The 21,106-nt window shown below is 47.4% G+C and overlaps 1 protein-coding gene across 1 annotated transcript; it reads left to right on the top strand.

The window, feature by feature from the left end:
• The first annotated feature begins 357 nt into the window (after window positions 1–357).
• LOC137860433 (vitamin D3 hydroxylase-associated protein) lies at window positions 358–13,911 on the top strand. The gene is made up of 15 exons (XM_068690675.1): window positions 358–893; window positions 1,891–2,004; window positions 2,324–2,467; window positions 2,847–2,980; window positions 3,352–3,558; window positions 4,119–4,159; window positions 4,801–4,925; window positions 5,667–5,792; window positions 7,430–7,527; window positions 8,280–8,379; window positions 8,819–8,862; window positions 9,515–9,554; window positions 12,265–12,373; window positions 13,209–13,354; window positions 13,642–13,911. The coding sequence occupies exons 1-15, from the start codon at window positions 684–686 to the stop codon at window positions 13,765–13,767; spliced, it is 1,764 nt and encodes a 587-aa protein (XP_068546776.1). The 5' UTR covers window positions 358–683; the 3' UTR covers window positions 13,768–13,911.
• Window positions 13,912–21,106: the final 7,195 nt, after the last annotated feature.

Raw genomic sequence — 21,106 nt, forward strand, 5'->3', positions numbered from 1 at the left:
GACACAGAGCAGTCATACTCCTTGGAGACATCTTCAGATAGCTCCATCCAGACTGCCTTTCTGGAGGCACCATGTCCTGCTTGTGCCTAACCTTCACTCCAGCCCCTTCATTCTCCTGAGCTCCCTGCTCTCTGAAAGATGTGATTTCACTCCCTGCCCTCTGATCGATGTGATTTCACTCCCTGCACCAGGTCCCCCAGGGCAAGCAGGGCTCTGTTGTCCCAGGCTCAGAGGGCTGCACATGCTGCTGCCAGGGGAAGAGTGATGACAGCTGGGCGCTTCTAGCTAATGTGCTTAACTGCTAATGAATTATTAGATGTGGGGAAAGCCCAGACCTGGCTTTTGCAGACGTTCAGCCCCATTAATCAGCTCTGTCTGCTCCGTGTAGCCAGTACAGCAGCAGCCAGTGGCCTGGGGAGCCACAGCCTTGGGGGATGTCCCTCCAAACCCAGAGTGATCCGAGCACACTGCTTGCAGCCCGACCCACAGTGGGCAGGCAGACCCTTTCAAAGTCCATGGTCTAAAAAGTCCATTGCTGGACTTTGTTAATGCAACGCTGTCTCAGAGCTGATCTTGCGCAGGAGGCAACGGAGAGGTCTGCATACATCAGCTCTCCTTAGGAGAAGGGGGGAGAGCCAGGCACCTGTAGCTGACCCAGAATAGGAAGGACTGGGGGAGAAATTATGACCCAGGAGCGACTGTGGCAGGTCCTAGACCCATCATGGGCAGACCCTCGCATCCTCTCAGCCTTGCTCTGCGGTTCAGCTGCAGCCATTGTGCTGCTGAAACGGCTGGGGCACAGGAGGATCCAGCAGAAGATGGAAGAGGCACGGAGAGCACGGGATCTGGCCCTGGAACAGATGGAGAAGGCAGCTCGCAGGTTTAAACGAGAGGTAATTTGGGGGAGAGTGTGTGTGGAGGGAAAGGAATGTATCTTGGGTAACTGAAGAAAATGGGGAGTCCTAATCAATCCCTCTTTGAATAATGGTGAGGGCAAGAGCAGGGATGTGCATGTTTTGGATCATCACCAACCTTTTCTGATAGTCACCACCCTGTATTGTCACCAAAAAACCCCAAGCAGTAAAGGCAGCATAAAGGAGGTATTTCTTAATACTGGCCTGTTGTGGGAATCCTAAGGGCGAATGCAGGATCCAAGCTGGGGACACTCTGAATCATGTCACCAGCTAAGAAAGTGTTCCCAGACCTCCCTATGCCCTTTTCTCCTCTCCCATTGCTCCTGCCAAGCCTTTCTGCTCCTATCCTCCTCACTCTGCCACTCGATAGGAACCTGTCCACCCCATCACCCTCAAAGTACAGGTCCCTCCAGCTTCTGCACATCAGTGACCAAAAGCCACTTCACTCTGCCCCCCTAGATTTTAGGAGGTTCAGTCTTTGGGTTCAGGATTTGCCTTAAACCCCAAATAAACACTAGCTGCTATTCTTTTCTTGGGAAGGGGCAGGGGGAGGTTGCAAAGAGGCCACACACTTTTTTTTTCCCCCCAAGTTAATGATAAATTTTGTAAAACTTTAGCTGGCTTAGCTGCCATCCAAACCATTGTCTATTAGTTAGGGTGGGGCCCTGCAGGAGAGTAAACAAAGACAGGTCAGACCTCTCAAACCTCTTACAGATTCATGCAATTCTCTGGTCAAGAGGCAGCTTTCTGCCTGTTTTGGATCTATTTTTATTAAACAAATTCCCCATCAGCAAATTCCCCGCCCCAGTAGACAGAGTGCTATGCAGCAGGTCTGCATTTCTATGGGGAGTGTCTTTTAAAAAATCTCTGTTCAAGGTCACTGCTGGGCAGATGTTAGAACCGGGGATTCACAACCTCAACACCAGCCTTTTCGGTCCTGTCCACCCCTCTGTGCCGAATTTCTTACCCTTTGCAGAACCCAGGCACCCAGACCGCACACATCCTCTCGCTGCCCATGGTGGAGCTGGCGGAGAAGCTGAAGGAGGGGTCCCTGTCCCCGGAGAGCGTCCTCTACTCCTACATGGGCAAAGTGAGTGAAACGTACAGCGTTCAGGGCTCTTCTGCTGAGGCAGCAGAGGGGGCTTTCAACCTGAAGAACAGCCCATTTTCTGGGAGAAGCAGCAAGGCCAGAGATCACAATTTGTCAATGCTGAGATGGATGAAGAGTGGCTTGTGGGTGAATGAGTAGAACAGGGATCCAGGGTAGAAAATGATCCCAGAAAGAAATATCTAAAGTTTATGTGTAAGGTCTGAATGCTGGAGGTTTGAGGACATTGAATACTCATCTTGAAAACTCAATTTAAATGCTGTTTCCTTCCTTCCACCTACGCACTTGCTTCTCTGGAGAGGCTTTGGAGGTGACTCAGGAGGTGAACTGTGTGATAGACTTCATTCATGGCTGTGAGGATCAGCTCCAGAAAGTGAAGAAGCAGAAGGAGAAGGGGCTGCTCTATGGCATTCCCGTCAGCATCAAGGACCACATTAACTGCAAGGTACATCCCTAACACCCTTATCCTTGGTCTGGAGCTGAGAACAGAGCAGGATGTCCAGTCCTCTGCCCTCATACAAGGAATCCAGCCTGATCCTTTTAATCTCATCGCTACTAGCCAAAAGTTCCCTCAGGCAAGGATGTTCTGGACTATTTATTTGTGGGGTCAGCAAACCTGTCTTCTGACAGAAATTCAGTTTTCTTGGAAAATTCCTAACTTGCTGTGATCTGGTTTCCCTCAGGCAGGAAAGTTCCATTCTGGCTGTGAGAAAAGTTAGGCGGGAGCTTTGTCACAGGAGGTGTCAGGGCTTATGTCTGTAGTTGTTACAGCTCCGAACAGCATCTGTACTGGTAGCTAAAGAACTGTGCTTCCCATCCCCAAGGGCCACGTCTCCTCTGGTGGGCTGGTGAAGCTTCTGGGCCAAGTGAAGGAAGAAGACAGTGTCATCGTCCAGGTTCTAAAGAGCCAGGGGGCAATCCCCTTCGTGAAAACCAACATCCCTCAGACAATGATAAAGTAATCTTGTGTTTGCCTTTCCGAAAACACTGTGTCATGCAGCTCTTGTGATCTAAGGGTGGGTGGGGCCCACATGCATACGCTCCCACTCTTGTCCAAACTAATCATGCACTGTGAATTAATTGCCTCCTCACTTTAATCTGAGTCATTCTATCCTCGGTCTTCCTGCAAAATACTACAGGGACATTATTTCTCTTATATTTGATGCCTCTTTCTTCATAAACTAACTGTCCCAACAAATCTACTTCACACTGATCCTACCCTCCCGGATTAATTCCACACTCATCCCTGTGCAGATGCTCTGTGCCTTGCATTTACGGTTTGCAGAGACAGAAGTACCTCACTCACCTGCTGGTTTTCCCTCTCCCCAGCTATGACTGCAGCAATCTGATTTTCGGCCAGACCCTGAACCCCCTCAACCACCAGAAGACCCCTGGAGGCTCCTCAGGAGGGGAGGGAGCTCTGATCGCAGGGGGAGGCTCCATCCTGGGCATCGGCTCAGATGTGGCTGGCAGCATCCGCCTGCCGTCCAGCTTCTGCGGGCTGTGTGGGCTTAAACCCACAGGCAACAGGATCAGGTACAGCCTAACTTCTGTCCGTTTCTCCACTGTGAAGGCTGAAGTGTCCCCCACCATGCATAACCCTACACAACAGATGTCCGTGTTTTCCCTCAGGTTTAAGTTACCACATTAATCTGCCTGTTCCTTTTCACCAGTTAGGGCTAAGGACTCTGTTGATGATCTCCATGACACATGATGACCTCCAACTGTTAACACAATAAAGACTTAATTTATGAGTCACAGTCGGGAAACTGAAGGGAAATGCTGCAGGAACATCTACTTTTTAGATACTTTCCAGCCCTAGCATTGTTTGTAAGAGTTCTCTCTGTATCAGAGCTGGTTTACTCCCACGTGAGGAATTTCATGCACCAGGGAAAGAAGATAATAGCAACTATCTCTAACCCCTAGCAGCTCACAGCCCCTGAAAGTCTTAATTGTCTAGAAAGTGTCAAGTCTTTGTGGGACCTTTCGTTCTCTTGTATGTTGCCTGGGGAGAATTAGGAAGTCTGCAGCCCAGCATGGTGACTTGCCTCACAGCAAGAGCTGTTCCTAATCTGTTTCTCCCATTACGTTCCTAGCAAACTGGGTGTGGTTTCTCCTATCACAGGAATGTACTCAGGTAAGTCCATCCAGATGATACATTGCTACTGTCAAACCTTCACTTCTTGCATCTCCTTCCGTTGCTGTGATGCCAGCTCAGTGTGCTTGCTCAGTTATATGTTTCGCAACCAATTTAGACAGGTAATCTATTAGACCAGAGCCTGCCTCATGCTATTACGTTTTTGCACCATTTATTCTGTTCTGGATTGTGATTGGGGTTAACCTCATCACAGCAGAACTGAAGCAACAGACGTTCAGTTCAGGCAGTGCAGTGCATAACAGTGAGAAATGGGAGACGTGCATCTCAAAGGCCTGCAATATTTCACTGGATGGTTTGAAGACTCTGCTGGCCTCAGTTGCTGCCAGGAGGTATTGCTGTTGGCAGTATGGCTGCAGTTCGTGCTCCTCTTGAGTGGGACCTGTGCCTGCAGAAGCCTGGCCCAGAAGGTCAACCTCAGTAGGTGGCACTAGGCCTCTGCTCTGAGACTTAGGGACTGTTGCTGCTGGGCTTTCTTGCTCACTTCTTGCACAGACATTGCCTTCATTCCCCGTTCCTCTTCCCGGACCTGAATTAAACTTCTCTCTGCTGGGTCACTACCAGTTACTAGAAGAGAGCTCCAGGCCCATCTGCCTGCAGTGATGGGATCTTTGTGCTTGCAGTGACAGGGACGCTGGGGCCGATGGCGAGAGATGTGGACAGCCTGGCCCTCTGCATGAAGGCACTGCTCTGTGAGGAGATGTTCCGGCTGGATCCCACCTTGCCCCCCATCCCCTTTGATGATGAGGTAAAGCTCAGAGACACTGTGATGCCTCCATTTGCCCATCACGAAAGTGAGATTTTGGGAGATTCACAACTGGTTTAATGTCTCAAGATAGTGAAAGACCAAGAGAGGCAAGTCTGCTTTGGAACAGAGGGGCCCCACATGAGCAACCACAAGAAGCCACACAGCTGGCTTGCCCTGATGAGACCTGCTTGATACTGACCCCTTACCCAGCAATAGCCAGGACAAGTTTGCTGGCTCCATCCTGGCCCAGTTTCTAAAGGAGCTGTTTTTGTTCTAATCAGAGAAACTCACCTCTCACTCTTTTAATGAGAGCCTGGTTTAGCAGTCACTGACTTAAGAAATCATTGCCCTTTTCTGTTAGCTCTCTATTTCTACCATCTGATTGCTGCTGTCTGGCTCAGGTCCTAGGATCCTAGTGTCCTTCAGTTGTCCCTGATATATGGACAATACAGACCAGTCAATTACCCTCAAGGAACAGGCTGTAGCCAAGTGAATTGTTCAGATGCTATCACATCTCCTATCTCAAAGTTGGGACGAGTTCACATGGCAGGACGTAGTGTCTTTCTGACCACACCAAGACCACTGCTGAAGCTCTGTCTTCTGGTCAACAGTGCTTTCCACCAGCCCTATTGCTCCTGTCATTCCTCCAATTCAGAACACCTCAGCTGCTGCCTTCCTGAGCCCTTGAATGGTCTGATCTAGTACATCTCACATGTCAAGCAATGGCTCCTCTCCTCACAGGTTTACACCAGTTCAAAGCCACTCCGGATTGGGTATTATGAAGGAGATGGCTACTTCCAGCCCTCACCCAGCATGAAACGGGCCATCCAGGAGACCAGAAAGCTCCTCCAGGAAGCGGGGCATACGGTGAGTTTTTATGCCTGTGGTTACCAGGAGTTGCTGTCCTTCTGCTCCTCACAGAATTTGGACAAGTCATTTCCCATCTCCTTTTTCACTGCCCATCAAACAAAGCCATCCCTTCCTGTCAAAATGCAATTGTCTGTTTCCCAAACCAAAGTGATCTCGCTTATGTTTCTGGCCTAGCAGACAGGAAATCTTCACCTTCACCTCCAAGTCTGTCTTGTCTAAAGCAGTGTGGGGCATGTTTTTTTCCCATCATTTTTGGTGTCCCCATCAATATCAATCTCACAGCAGCCTCCATAATCCCTCAGCTGCTGACTACAGTTTACAGATTTTTTGGTGGGCAAGGGTTTTGGAGCAGTTGACCCCCAAAGAGACCCTTTCTAGCCTAAACTATACTGTGATTCCACTGATGACAATTTCTATATGGGTGCTGCTCCAGTAATTAGTATAAATTATAAGTACTTGGTGTTTTGAAGCCTCTAGATATTCTTCTCTAAGGAGTGGAGAAGTGGAGCCTGTTATAAGTTGCCCCCTTAATTAATTTTCAGAGAGCATTGCATTAATAATAGAAAGGAATTTATTGAGTAAGCAACAGCAAGCAAAACAGCGCTGGGCGGCCGGGGAGTCTCGGCTCCGCCAACGGCGTGCACCTCACCCCCCCCAGGGTCCCTTTTTATATCTTGGTGATTTCAGGATTACGCAGCACGTCTGGGTATGTTCTGCGACTGCGCGCACTGTTGCTAGGGGGTCGTCTCTGTCCCTCTGGTGGTCGTGAAGATGAAGGCCGTAGTCTTCCTCGGCGTTGTGGTTCAACTTCTTTCTTTATTTGGTCATGTTGGCCCAGCGTGAGACAGGAAAGCAAGATGTTGATACACTAGTTTAACAACTTATCAGGAGATGGTTACATGAACTTTGCAGCAGTGTTTTTTGAACAAAAGAGGCTACTGAGATGCAGAAGGAGAGAAGGGGAGAGGGTTCTTTTTTTTTTTTTGTTACATTAAGCAAAGGAATTTTCATAGTGTCTAGCTAAGCATTATACAGCTCCTTACTTCAGCAGGGAGTTTTCACAACTCCCGTTCCTCAAACAGAACTCCTTGTTTTTACAAAAGACAATGAACAAACATTTATTGTGTATTACAGAGCCCACGCTAAGTCACATCATAAATAAGTGCTAATGCCTTGGAGACAGGAGAGGACAGCTGGCAGATGGCACCAGCCCAGGTCCCTCTGAAAATGCAGAGTGGCACAGCCCCTACTGCAAGATCCCCACCTCCATCCTGCTCTGCAGCCCTAGGCACTGGGAGCAGCTGGTGGGTGGCCCATAGTCACGGTGCCCAGCTGTTTCTGGCACGTTGCTCCGCAAATGTGTGAGCCCCAGGGGAACCTGAGGCAAAAGACAGTGGTGAGAGCTGCCCAGAGGTGACCTACCATGTCCCTTGTACTTGAGAAGGCATCACAGTGGTAGGCTGCAACCCAGCATGACCCAGGCAGGGGTGCAGAACTGCTGGCCACACATTCCTGCTGTGTAACACCTTCCCACCACTTCCCACTCATCTCATTGTTGAGTCAGGAAGGTTTAAAGAGGGCTCTGTGAATCATTTGTCTTTCTTGCATCCTGAACGGGGATGGTTTTCCTGCAGCTTGTTCCCTTTGCACCGCCCAAGATTGACTACGTGGTAGATGAGCTGTTCACCAGAGGGATTTTCTCGGATGGTGCTGCTCACCTGGTGGACTGCTTGTGAGTAAAACCTGCTTGCTTTCAGTGCTGGCCCTGGGACTTGGCACTATATGGCCAGTGGATGCATTCAGAGTGTTTTTATTCCTGTGGGTGTGTGCTAAAGAGTGGGCAGTACAGGAGCTATTTTTGGAAGGGTAAAATTAACATGGGCAGCAGCTAGTTCAGCAGGGTAGGTCATGCATGTATGCGTCAGTAACCCTGTGCAGTAATAACATGCCATGTGTCCACAGTGCTCTGGCACTGCGTTTTTATGCAGTTAGCTTTTGGTGCAGGGGAAACACCACACGCTGTAGGACTTCCCCTGGAGGTGGGTTAGACCTGGAGGGCAGCTCACTCCTCCTAAGCAGGAAGAAAATCGGATGAGAAAGATCATGGGTGAGGATAAAGACAGGGAGATCGCTTACTGATCACCATCATGTACTGTGTTTTTGCCCTTTCTCATGTACACGTTCAGAAAAGCACCACCAGTGTTGTTGAGGGGCCCAGCCGTGCCCTGAGGTGGGGCCGGTGGAGCTGGCTGGAGCCGGCCATGACCAGCATGGGGCAGCCCAGGCCTCTCCTCACAGAGCACCAGGCAGCTCTCCCTCCACACACCACAGTGGGTGCTGAGGCCACCCCTCTGCTCCATTTCAAGGATATCTACCACAAACATCTACCACTTGGCTCAGGGGTAGCATTGGCCATCCCCAAATCAGGTACCCTCTGGCACAGGCGGCTGTTCCTGACCACCCCTTCACTCTCTGCCCTTCCAGCAAAGGAGACATCGTGGATCCCAACCTCAAATCCCAGTTCAATACTTACAGGCTTCCTGCTCTGGTGAAAAGGATCTTGGCTATCATTTTGAAACCCATAGTAAGTATGAAGACATTTTGTCTGTGTTGTCTGTGAATTGTGCAAGGTTTCCACGCGAAGGGTGGTGAGATGCTCCACTCAGAGCTTTGCTGCTTCGTGTCAAAAGTCTGATGGTTTTCAAAGAAAAATACACTAAAGTAAATTTAGTCCCTAAGCAAGGATCTAAACAGCATCTCCACATCCAGGAGATGCTCTCCAGGGCTAGCAGTGTTGTCTAGAGCCTTATTTCCATGGTTTGTTGTGACTGAATGTATAAATTAACGTTGGAGTAAAACCACCTCATTGGAAACTACCTGTTCTTCAGAGCCACCTCTGCTAGGATAAGAAGTGTGCTCAAAATACAGTGTCATGGTAGCCTGTGTCATGCTGGCATGCCAGCAGCATATTTCAGCTGCATTGTTGTTGACTAATCCCAGATTTTTCCTCTTCCCTCTGAAAGTACCCACGAATCGCTCGGGATCTCAACGCTCTCTGTGGAGTGGGGTAAGTGGCATTAAAATAGCTCTAAAGGAAGGGATGTACATGAATATGCCCACTGGGTTCGTGGCATCTGTCTAGATGTTAACTTGCTGGATAAAACCCTGTCATGGGGCTGTGCAGCACAGGCTAAGCCTGCAGGACTACATGCTGCCTCAGCACCACCTGGGCTCAGCATGGTGTTATCCAGGGCTATGCAGCCAGAGATTATTTTAAGAGCTCATCTTGGCAGGGCTAGGAAGTCTCAGCACAGGCAGATACAGGCTGTTTTCCTCAGTGTCAGGGGAATTCTGGTACCCAGAGCAGCATGTACCAACATGATGGAGAGGTATCTGCATGTGGATGCAGTATGGTGTGAAATACAGACATCTATGAGAGAGGCAAGAGAAAAAAAAAAAAAACAAAAAACTGCTGAGAGCAGCTGAATGTAAAAGACCACCATGATTTTTGTCGAGGTGCCAGAACAAGTGGAAGCATGGTGGTAAGCTCTTGTGGTGTACCTGTAAATACTTGTGAATCTGTGCAATCATCTAGGTGATACTATAGCTTCTTCCAAGAACAGTCAAACAGTTTCCATAAAAGTGGGCTAAAAGTGTATTTTTAAAAATGTTTTCTGTTGCTACAGCCCCATTGCTGATTAATTCTGCCACCTTTCCAGGTCTGCCAAAAACCTTTGGGATCAGCATGCAGCAGTAGCGGTAAGATGATTTCTTTTACCTTACTAAGTATAGTGAGATCCCTAAAATTTCTGAGCAGTTGCTTTCAGCTCTGTGATTGATTTGGTGTTAGAAATCGATCATGAGGACATAAAATGACTGGGCTGTTCTTTGAAATTCAGTCTTTACAAAAAGCGGTAAGAGCTCAAGACAATAGATAGTCATGTGGACGTCTCTGCTTCCTGGAATATGGGGAAGAAAAATTATCCAGTGCCCTGCATTTTCTAAGCAGAAAGAGCATAAAAACAACCACTAAAGATGAGGCTTCATTTTTAATGCTTTCCATCTCTTGGTGTAAATCCTTCATTTTAGACATTAGGTGCAATTATCACTAGTTAAAACCATGCTTGAACTATCAAGCAGAGATGCTGGGAGTGTGTTATGGTTTAACAGGTCAGGCCGCTAAGCACCACGTAGCTGCTCACTCACTCCCTGCTGCAGGATGTGGGAAAGAACTGAAAAAGCTACAAATGAAACAACTCATGGATTGAAATAAAGTTATTTTAATAAGGAAAAAAAATAAAAGTAAAAGCGATGCAAAACATTATTGCTTGCCACCAGCCAACTGGTGCCCAGTTGTTGAGCAACAACAGCAGCCCCCCTGCCAACTCCCCCCTGTATTTGTTGTTCCATATGGCACACACGCTATGGGACACCCCCCTGGCCAGCTTGGGCCAGCTGTCCCAGCTGTGTCCCCTCCCAGCTCCTTGGGCACCCCCAGCCCCTCGCTGGCAGGGCAGTGTGAGAAGCTGGGAAGGCCTTGGCACTGTGCAAGCACTGTTCTGCAACAACTGAAACATCAGTGTGCTGTCAACATTATTTTCATTCTAAATCTAAAACATGGCACAATACCAGCTGCTATGAAGAAAATTAACTCTGGCCCAGCCAAAACCAGGACAGAGTAAAAAAACGCACTTATGAACAATTTGGCTCAGGTGTATTTTGTATGAACTCATTCTAGTTCAGGAATAAAGGACAGGAAGCGTTGTCCTGGACAACTGAGTCCAGCACTGCTCACAAACCAATCATATTCCTCTTCAAAGCTAGTTGGATTTTGCACCTGTATTTATTTTATTTGGCCATCTCCTCTCCTCCCTGCTCTGATAATTGTAAAGCTTTGTACTTCCCTTGTTTATTCACTTGCAGTTTATTCTCATTTTATTCCCGTCCTGGAGATTAAATAACACCTCTCCTCTCTGGTATTTTCCACTGCCTCCCTTGTCCTTGATCTATTTATAGAGAGCAGTTGTATCCCCGTTCAGCTGGCGTTTTGCAAGGCTGAAGAAGCCGAGCTGTTTTAGTGTCTCCCCACAAGCCAGGATCCGTGTTCCCTGTTCCTCACAACCCTTCCTGAGAACAAACACAGCCCCAGAGCACACCATGCAGCTTCCATCAATGTCGGTCACGAGATGGAAGTGCATGCTCACTTGCAGCAGGTCTGACAGACCATAGATCATAAGAAAAACTTCTGTAAACCAGCCTGGGCTGATGGGAGTGTTTGGAAGGAAAAGGTTTGATTGTTCAGTGTTGGATTTTTCTTTTTTTTTTTTTTTTAAGGTGAAAACCGATCATCCTTCCAGCACTCCTATCCCTTTACTGCTTCCCTTCCCTGCCCCCCCCCCCCAAAAAAAAAAAAAAAAAAAAAAAAGCTTTGTCAACCGCAATGATATTTCAGATTGTTTTGCTTTAGCAAAATCATTATTCATAGTTTCTACTGCAAGCAAGAGCTGATCCAAAAATTTTGGCTAGCTACCAGCTTTCCTCTCAGAAAAAAATGAGATTAGCTGTATTGACTGTATTTCCTGGAAACCCTTTCTTTTGTCAAACTTTCAGCAGGAAGGATCTCAGACTGCTGGTGGAATTTGAGGTCAGATAAAAAATAGCCTGGTGGTCAGGGCTTTCATGAACGATACGAGAGACCCTTGTACAGAAAAGTTGGGGTAAGATTGCACAGAACAGGGTCTGGAACATGGGACATATGTGTCCTATAACCAGAGTAGGCTGCAGAAGTAGCCACGCTCTGGTCTGTCTGTATCTGTTTACTAAGAGAAAGTGGAACAGCTCTTTAGAGGATGGATTCATTCATTGCCTGATGTTCAGCAAAGATGTAGAAAACCAAAATACAAATCTAGTTCTCTCTTGGATGTACAGTACAAACCCAAAGCTGTGACTCCTACATCCTAGAGGAGAAGACTACAGGCTTACCTAACCATCTCTTGCTGCTTCTTTTTCTTACCTATAACCCAGTGCAGAATGAAAGCAGGTTTTGTGAAAATATTTGGAATTCATGTCTTCTATCCAAGTTTCTTCTACCAAAATAACAAAGCTTTTAGGAAATGGATTTTTTAGTGAGATGAACATGATTCTTTGTACTACTGTTGATTTCCATTCAATCAAATCTGAAGATAAAACTGTACATAAGAAGGATTTGGTTAATACTCAAAGGAATCAACTCTGAAATGCCCACCTAGCGCCAATGTCTAGGTCTGAGCAGGAAATGGTATTCTGCCAGAAAACCTAGAGCTGGAAGAACAAAACCCACTGGCTCTTTCAAAGCACAGCTCAAATTTGATTTGATTTTTCACTTTTATCCAAGCAGGGGTTTTTTTGTCCTTTTTCCATGCTGTAGGCGTTGATCTGCCACTGCTGTCCAACAAACATTGTTCATCATCCGCTCTATCTTTCCCTCTAGGTTTACCGTACTGAATTCATTGCTAAATGGAGAAAGCAAAGACTGGATGTGATTCTCTGTCCTGCACTGGGTCCAGCCTTTAACCATGGCTATGCTGGGAAGCTGTTTGGTAATCTTCACTGAGATGTCTCTAGATGCATCCACAGTGGTGTTTATGGGCACAGCAGGAGCAAGATATTTTGGTCTCATTAACATTCCTCAAGCCATGTGCAGTGCCTGCTCTTCCCTCCAGGGAAGACAGCAAAGGGACGTCTCCTCTGGGTGGGCCTCCCCATGCCCCCACCCCATCTGAGCTGCAGATGTTTGGATTAGTATGGAACAGCATTAAGTGACTCATCTGTCCCAGCCATTACTGGGTGACTTTCCCTTGTATCATCTGTCCTGCAAAGTGCTTGCGAGGATAGTTGTTAGAGTTCTGGCTGACCTTAGCACCAGAGCAGGCTCTTCTGACTGTGGTTATCTATGTTCTCCAAGACTTTAAAAATAGCAGAAAGACTAAGTTGCCTCTGACTTGCAGAAAGAGGCAATCTAATAGCTTCCTGCAGTCACGGTCCTCCAGCCTTCTGAGATCCAAAATGCCCAAGATGGTGGTGTAGTCCCAGACCTGGACATCTGGATTATCTTGAAAAGATAGCCAGGATTTTTCTCTGGGCTATGGATGACATAGATTCAGACTTTGTCACAGACCTAATCTCCACCATGACTGACAGGTGAAGTCATGGGGCTCGCTCTGATTTCAACAGCCATGCAGCCCTCAAACTTCCCCACCAAAAGTCCCTTTAAAAACAGCACGTTCCCTTTTAAAGCTGCACGTTTTCATTGTCTCTTTAGGTCCAGCAACTCCAGTTCAAAATCCCTTTAAACCAAATCATCCCCTGAAAGTCCTTGCTGTCCCAGCACCCTTAAATTTTGCCATTTTGCATGCTCTGTGTGATCTTTTCCAGCTGCAACCTCCTATACCAACTTATATAATGTCCTAAACTTCCCTGCTGGAGTGGTGCCTGTCAGCACAGTCACAAGAGCTGATGAAGAAGAACTGAAGCATTACCGAGGGCACTACGGGGACCCTTGGGACAAGAGGCTGAAAGAGGTGAGCAAGGAAAGAGTCTTAGCAGAAGGCTATGACTGGCACAGTGGCACATTGTCCCCTATCTTCTCTCCATCTCATAATGAGAGTGGAAACTTCTTTAGTGATGTGGTTGCATATAACAGGTTACCACCCTGAATGTGGTACAGATAAGCTGGTGTGCACCAGCCTGCCAACTGTCCCCTTGCATATCTTTCTTCGACTTTCTTTCTTTACTGTCAAAAGACAGCATTTTCTTCTTGTGCAACACCTTGGGTGCTCTGACTCAACACCACACATTTTTTTTACAGGCTGTGGAAGGAGCTGTGGGGCTGCCTGTGGCTGTCCAATGTGTGGCTTTGCCGTGGCAGGAGGAGCTGTGCCTGCGGTTCATGAAGGAGGTGGAGACACTTTCCCGTGGCAGGAGAAATGTGTGATTTATCAGGATCTGCCTCCATGACAACTTTTCATTCCCTGTCCTCCTCTCCAGTCACCTTCTACCTAATGCACAAAGTAGATAGCGAGCTGCAGACTCTGAACCACCATTTCAATAAAATGAAAATAAATGCTCTTTAAAAACAGTCAGCAAAATCTCATCTCTGTCCAAACTGTTTGTTAAATTGGGACAAAAGTAAAAGAAAGAAATGAGATTTCACGTTGGACCAAAGGAGTCCAATAACTGTAGTTATATTTGTTGTATGACATGAGGCTGAAAAGGTGTTTATGTCATTATTTTGCTTCCAATAGTGGGAGTAGCAGATGTTTGTGGAAGAGTGTAACCTACTAAGTGCAGGATTCTTTCTTTAGCTGTGCCACAGCTAAAAGCTATCACAGCTATCTTGGCTTAGATACTTTTTGGCAAAAACTTGTAGTCAGCCCATCAGTGTTAATAGCTGCTAAGAAAGCTGTTCTTCATGAAATTGTTGGCTCCCTTTTTAAAGTTGTTACTTCTGTTGGTCTCCACACCATCCAACGGCAGTGGGCTCTACGGTTTAATTGGTCAGTGTGTAGTGGAAAGCTTCATTTTCCTTGTTAAAGCATATGCAATCTGAAGTGGTTACTAATCTTTCTGTGCCCCTTGTTCCTCATTGTTTCTTCCAGTTAAGCAATAGGAAAATGAGGTTGTTTTTGTTGTTGTTTATTTGTTTTTTTAATTTATTTGTTTTATTTTTAATTGCTTGTAAGCACATAAGGAAACATGAATTCAATAATTTCTGTGGCTATTTTTAGGCCATTTGCACTTTTGGTACTTCCAGCTTTACTGTGAAAACTGTGTGCTGTTTCTTGTTCGTTGCACTCCAGGTGGATGAAGAGGCTGGGAGGGAAGGTGCAGACAATGGAGGGAAGCAAAAAGCTTTGAATAAGCAAGTGTGTCTGGAAACAAGACATCAACCTGAATGATGATCCATACCTGCTCCAAGCCTGCATGTCTCTCCAGGTTACAGGGGCTGGAGATGGTATTTGCTAACGGGAAGAGAGGCACAAGGCCAAGGGGCAATACAGCTCCTGTTACTTATCTGCCATCAGCCCTAGAGCCTCCCTGGGGCTACACAGGGATGCTGTGGTCGTCCAGCAGCCTCACATGCTCACAAGTGGGAAGATGGGAGCTCACTGCTGAAATGATAACCTGGCTAGGAAGGGCACTGAGCAATCTGGACCAGCACAGACCTTGTTTTGCAAGGAGGGGACGTTGTCCTGTGCTCCTGTATCCCTCCCCTGTCTGTGCAAGGCTGAATGAAGCAAAGGGGTGCTGTTCCTAAAAGGACTTTCCGCCAATATTTGCTTTTTGCTTTCCAGCTACTCTCCGTGGGTGGCTCTGAAAAGGCCTTACTGTTCCTCCCACTCTCCCCTCTCCAGCTTCTAGCCAGACAGCAGACCCCAGGATCCGGCAGTGTTAGCAGCCGTTCCCAGGACCCATCACCCAAAGGGCAGGGTCACCACCATGCAGCAGCCCTGCCTGAAGCTGAGACAGCCCCAAGGGTGCTCTCAGACATGGTCTGAGGCTCAGTTGGAGCCCTTCTGGTGCTGAAGCAGATGAGGTGAAGACAAGGTCCAGAAGAAGATGGAAGAGGCATGGGGGAGAGAAAATCTGGGTTTGGACCAGATGCAGAGGGCTACTCAGGAATTTAAGGAGCAAAAGGAAAAGCAGAGAGGGTGATGCTGAGAGAAGGCTGGTGAGTTTAGGCACTGAAACTCAAGGAGGAAAAGGCCTTTCGTAGGGCATAACCTTATGTCTTCAGGAGATTTCTTCCTGGGCTGGAGAGAGGATGTCAGCTCCCTCCTGCTCCCATGGGCACAGTCACTGTGCTTCAAACCCTTCTGCAGGCAGCTCAGGCCGTGCTGCCCTCAGAGAGCTGCACTGCCTGTTTGCACTGTGCTTGCCCAGCCTCCTGGCACCAGCTAAAGTCCAGACGCTGGTCTGTCTCGGAGAATTAGGTGGAAATGCTGCTTAGGCCAGGACTTTGTTCCCACTAGTTGCCAGTTCTGCTTATCTCCAGCACTGTATCTTGGCTGTAGTCTTTGCTTTGATCATTTTTCCTCCTCCTGATTTTAATAAGGACTTAAGCCTGCTAAATTTTCTCTTCAGTTTGGAGGGTAGACTTTATCTAGTTGCAACATCATGAGCAAATAAACTCTCCCGAGGAACTGATAGGAGCCGAATATACATTGTTTAGACACGTCACTGGTCTCTTATAATACCCAAAGCAGGCAGAACCATCTGTGGTGTAACATAACAGAAAGTGGCAGGGGATATTAGAGACATTGAGGCCCCTGGGATCCTAGGATTACTTAACAAACAGGGTTCAAGGGAGGAGGTAGTTGAAGTAACTAAAAGCAAATGTTTGGAAATAGGTGGCATGAAAGCATTTTAACGTAAGGAGGTTCATCCTTGAAACACAAATGGAAAATGTGAGAATTATGACTGGGCCATCCTTCACTCTGAAACAGCTGTTTCATCTTTCCAAGCATGATTTCAATCTGCTCTTTTTTTTTTCTCCCTCTCTTTTTTTTTTTTTTCTTTTTTTCCACCTGCTTACCCAAGATGAGACAGACCAGTGGAAAGCCAGACTTCTCTGGTATCTCTGTAGCTGGAGAAGTAAGTAGGATCCATAAAACCCACTTTCCTATGAAAAGGCCCAAGGAGAACAGTGGTTTCACCCATAGAAGTGAGAAACCTGTAGGGATGGTCTGGAGAGAAAGCAGGCAGGCCCTATCAGAGGTGTGAGGGTTGGTATGGGACATTTCTCTCCCCATCCTATTGAAGCTTATTCAGGGAGAGCCAACAGGGTCCTGGCTGAGTAACATGACACAGGGACGATACAGACACCTCTCAGATGATCTTCTCAGTTGTTGGAAAAGTGCAGATTGAATAATGGGAAGTTTCTGATAGGCTGTCTTGTCTGGAATTAAGTTGTCTGTTTTTATTAAAGTCTTATGATTTCAATAAATATTTCAGGGTGAAATGAGTCAGAAACTGGAGAGTGCCCAGAAAGTACTTATTCAGCCCTGAGTCAGTCGGAACAACTTCTGCAGAGGGGACCAGCCCATTTTCCTGTGACTTCAGCGACTTCTGAAGTACCTTTAAAGTTGTTTCTGAACAACGTAGTTAACACACTTCGTTTTGTAAATTGTTTGAAAAAGCATATCAGAGCACATCAGAGCATTTAGATCCAAAAAAAAACACGTATATGGGATATAATTCTTGAGGTTCATTCTTTGTCATTTTCATCCAAATGGAGTCAAAGCTGACCTGACTTTAATAGTAATAATAATAATAATAATAATAATAATAATAATAATAAATATTATCAATTTTGAGGGAAGACAATTTAATTATAGAAAGATTCTAATGGAAACCAGCCTGCTTGAGAACTGAAGGTGTTGTGTGGAGTGTGATAAAAGTGAGACAGTGCGGTTTTGCCTCTGCAAGTTGAGCTTTGCTGGGGACAGGCATGGACAGACTGGGTTGGTCCAACTGCCTACTTCTGTGGTGGTCCAAAGTGAAGGAGATGCGGATGTCACAGTGAAATCCCAGATCAGCTGCCTCGTCATGTTAAAGGGTCTTGGCTTTCATTTTAACTACACTGGTGAACTTGATTAAACCGGGAAGTTAGTTTGCATCCCATCTTAACCTCCAAAATGGATTTATCTACATAGGAAGTTAATCTGGATTTGAGGGGAGTGCAGATCTGGAGCAGAAAAGCCACTGTCATTCATATGGGTATCGATCCTCTTCTGAAGTTGTCACACCCAGGAATACCATACCCACATGCATTTTAAAGATAAACCTCTTTTGACAAAGTATTTCATTGGTGCAAATCAGCCAAACTCCATCTGGGTTCACAGAAATAGGAGAAGTAATAATGGTGCCATCTGCCCTAGGGGTCAGATGAGTGCTGAAGGGATGGGGATTCTTTCCTTTCTGTTTTGCCTCCATTCTAAGACACATTTAACTATAATTTCTATTGCTTTCCCTGCATTGCCCAAGATCTGAAAGCCCCATGTGGAGTCAGGTAAGCATTTTTATCTCTCTATACCAGTATAGCAGCAAAAGGAGGAAACTGTGGAAAGGACAGCAAGGGAAATCAGTGAGGTGATTATCTGAAAACCTATCTCTTCTGTGTCACCAACACAGAGCGTGAGGCAGCAGGTCAGTGATGCAGTAAAAAAAATATAAATGTATCTGGAGACTGTGTGATGGGACGGGATCAACTTTGCCTCCTTTAAGCTGATGCAGCTGGGACAATATCTAGAACAGCATTCAAAACTGAGAGAGGTAGATGCCATTGGAAAGCCAGGATCTAAGATATTCCCCCATTCGGCATCATGGTGGTATCTCAGTAGTGCTGAGGAGAGTCCTGGGATTTGGGTGTATTTTCTTCATCCAATTTTGAGAGCCTAACAGAGGTACAACGAGAATCTGTGGTTCTGAGTTAAAGCGTAAGGAAAGTGCTTGGCAATAAACGAGGCACGATACTGTGGGACTACCTGTGTCCCATCTGAGCACAGCCGCAACCACTTTGATGTTGTGACCTTGGACCTAGATGGAGTCAGGTCATAAAAATATTGCGGAAACATTGCACTTGGCCTTGGTTGTTTATCATCAGTGCAGAGTGGAGGAATGAACACAGCACTGTGAGTCAGGCAGGCTGGCTCCTCTGCTAGGGACCTGAGGTTTGAGTTGCGACATCCTGCAGGACATTACCTGCCTCTGTTTCCCCATGAGAAGAGTGGTCTCTCTCAGCAGACTTCTCTCTGAAGCACCCCTTGCTCCCCTTTGCCTAGTCATAGGTCCACACAAAGCCTCCCTCACCCCGACCCAGCCCATTTGCCTTCACGTAGCTGCTCCCTTCATTGTAAGGGGGAACTGGGGGGGTGTTTTCCACCAACCCTGCCATGCGGGTACCTTCCACGATGTACAGTTCTGCTACACCCCAGACGGGCTGCTCTCCAGCCTGCAGGGTCTGAGATCTGATCAGGCAGGGCCTGCTCGTACTCACCCGTTATGCCTGCTGCCCACTGCCAACAAGGGGTTGATGTAACATTAGTTAATCTTAAACCATAGCTGAGCCAGGGAAAAAGCTACTCCACTGCAGAGATCAAAGGTTACGCCCCCCCAGCTCCTCCTGGAAAGCTCAGATAGGCTTTTCTCCAGCTGCTGTATTTACAAGATAAAGTGACTGGCAAGTAGTCAAACTCAGCTTCCTTGCCATGTTCTGATGTGGGTTTGCTGAGGTTGAGGAGCAGCAGGTGCCGATCGCTCCCACAACGGTGTGCCAGCAGCAGCACCGCACCAAGCGACTCCCTGATTCCCATCCATGAGCTGAGGAAGTTTTTGAGAAAGGGAAGAAAATATCCAAATCCTCCTGAATGCTGGTTTTGCCGTAAAACAAAATAAAGTCTAAGGACCTGCACAAGAGATCCAGTTTTTATAAATAAAATGGCAAGAGGGACGTCATCAAATCCCAATGGACGTGATCAACAAAATAACAGCTACGTCTCCAGCAGATAACTAACAGGAAACCCAAACTTTCCTAGGTGTTTTTCCTACAGGTTTTTGGAGAATGCACATTCCAAACTCCAGTCTGTTTGCAAGCCCTCTCTATCGAGAAGCCTTTGAATAAATTAAACAGGAAATAGTTCATACAGAAGCCCTTGGCCCAGTCCAAGCAGGACAAGATATAAAACTGCTCTTTATGCCATAACTGGGGAGAAAGGTCCCACCTGGAGCCTCTGGCAGAAAGCACCAGGAGAGACTCGAGCTCAGCCCCTAGGGTTTTGGAATAGGGGAAAGAGAGGATCTGAGGCCCGCTACACGCAGAGATTGGCAGCAGATGAAGGGGTTTGAGCTGCTTCAGAAGTGGTTGGTGCTGAAGCACAGCTTCTCCTGACACCCTGATGCTGGGCTGGGTGTTCAAAGGGAAGGTCCCCTCCGCACATCACACAGCTGATGCTGCAAGGAGTACGTGGGTCACATTGATCCCACAGGGGTTCAGATAGGAAACCCTGGTCACCCGGGAACCTTGGAAGTGATCAGAGCTGCCTGCCAGGTTAAACCACAACAGGACTCTAATTTCACATGGCTTTTGGAGTGCCTCTGCAGCCCAAACTCTACTTGGAAGGTGCAAACCAGGCTTAGATTTTGAAACCACCCCATCCCTCTGGTGGATTCAGCCCTCACCCCCCTCCAGTGGCTCTTCACTGCCTGTGTCCCCACTGCAGGCTGTGTCGGCACTGTGGGGCTGCCCGTGGCCAGGCAGTGCATGGCCTTGCCGTGACCAGAGGAGCTGTGCCTCTGGCTCATGACGGAGGCAAAAACACCGGTCCATCGATAAGGAAAGGGGCTTCCTCGGCAGCATCCGGACACCTGGAAGCGCAGCTGCGCTTGCTAATAAAACCACCTTCTGAAATCCCGAGCTGGTTCGGACACAGCTGGCTTTGTCTCTGTTAAACATTTACAGACTGTCTAAAGGGCAGGAGCAGAGCACGGGACCCGGTGCGCAGGCGGATGTGGGAAGTCCATGCCCCGATGCCTGCCAGCACGGGGAAAAAACTCCCACATCCGCTCAGCCCATCGCAGGGTCATGTTGCTGTCACATACACAAAGAGCTCACCTCTGACTCAGGAAGCCTTTGCATGGGTCCCAAGAGGCTGGGAGAGGATTTGGGTATTGATGTGGGCTGACCCTGTTCGCATGCACCTTCCTGAGGCACCTGCCCTAGCAAGCACCGTGCAGCAGGAGCTGGGGGCACTGCAGACATGTCCCTGTGCTGCTGCTCTCAGAAAAGGAGCAGCTCACTGAGGAGGCATCCTCTGAGCAAGGATGTCACTAAAAGGAAGCACAGAAGGTGGCCTGCTTAATTTGTTACCGCCTAGCTAATTGCCATAAACTCCAGACTATTTCTTAGAGGATGTCAAAGTCAATTTTCTCCACAGCCCCTCATAAATTTCCCCAGTTAAAAACGAAGAGAACTCTCCCTACTGACATCAATTTGAAGAGGAAACAGTGAACTTGTCTTAGAGCTAATGATGGACATGACAGTGGATGGCAACTTAAGCATTAGAGACTGTCCAGCCCTCGTGGGAGAAGGCTCCACCTTCCTTTCCATACCCACGTCCACACCTTGTTGGAGCAAGATCAGATTCTGGGCTTCTGGCAATCGAGTGCAACCTTATGAAATTTTGTAATGCACAATCCCCAGCAGCCACCTAACAACCTTTTCCAAGATGAGACCCATAGGAGGACCCACCACCCAAAAATGGATGACCATGCCA

This window comes from Anas acuta, chromosome 8 (assembly GCF_963932015.1).
Source record: "Anas acuta chromosome 8, bAnaAcu1.1, whole genome shotgun sequence".
Lineage (NCBI taxonomy): Eukaryota > Metazoa > Chordata > Aves > Anseriformes > Anatidae > Anas > Anas acuta.

Coding starts and splice junctions, on each gene's coding strand:
- LOC137860433 (XM_068690675.1), top strand. CDS start 684: ATGACCCAGGAGCGACTGTGGCAGGTCCTAGACCCATCATGGGCAGAC. Junction 5,793..7,429: donor TCCAGGAAGCGGGGCATACG/GTGAGTTTTTAT, acceptor GTTTTCCTGCAG/CTTGTTCCCTTTGCACCGCC. Junction 9,555..12,264: donor ATCAGCATGCAGCAGTAGCG/GTAAGATGATTT, acceptor CTTTCCCTCTAG/GTTTACCGTACTGAATTCAT.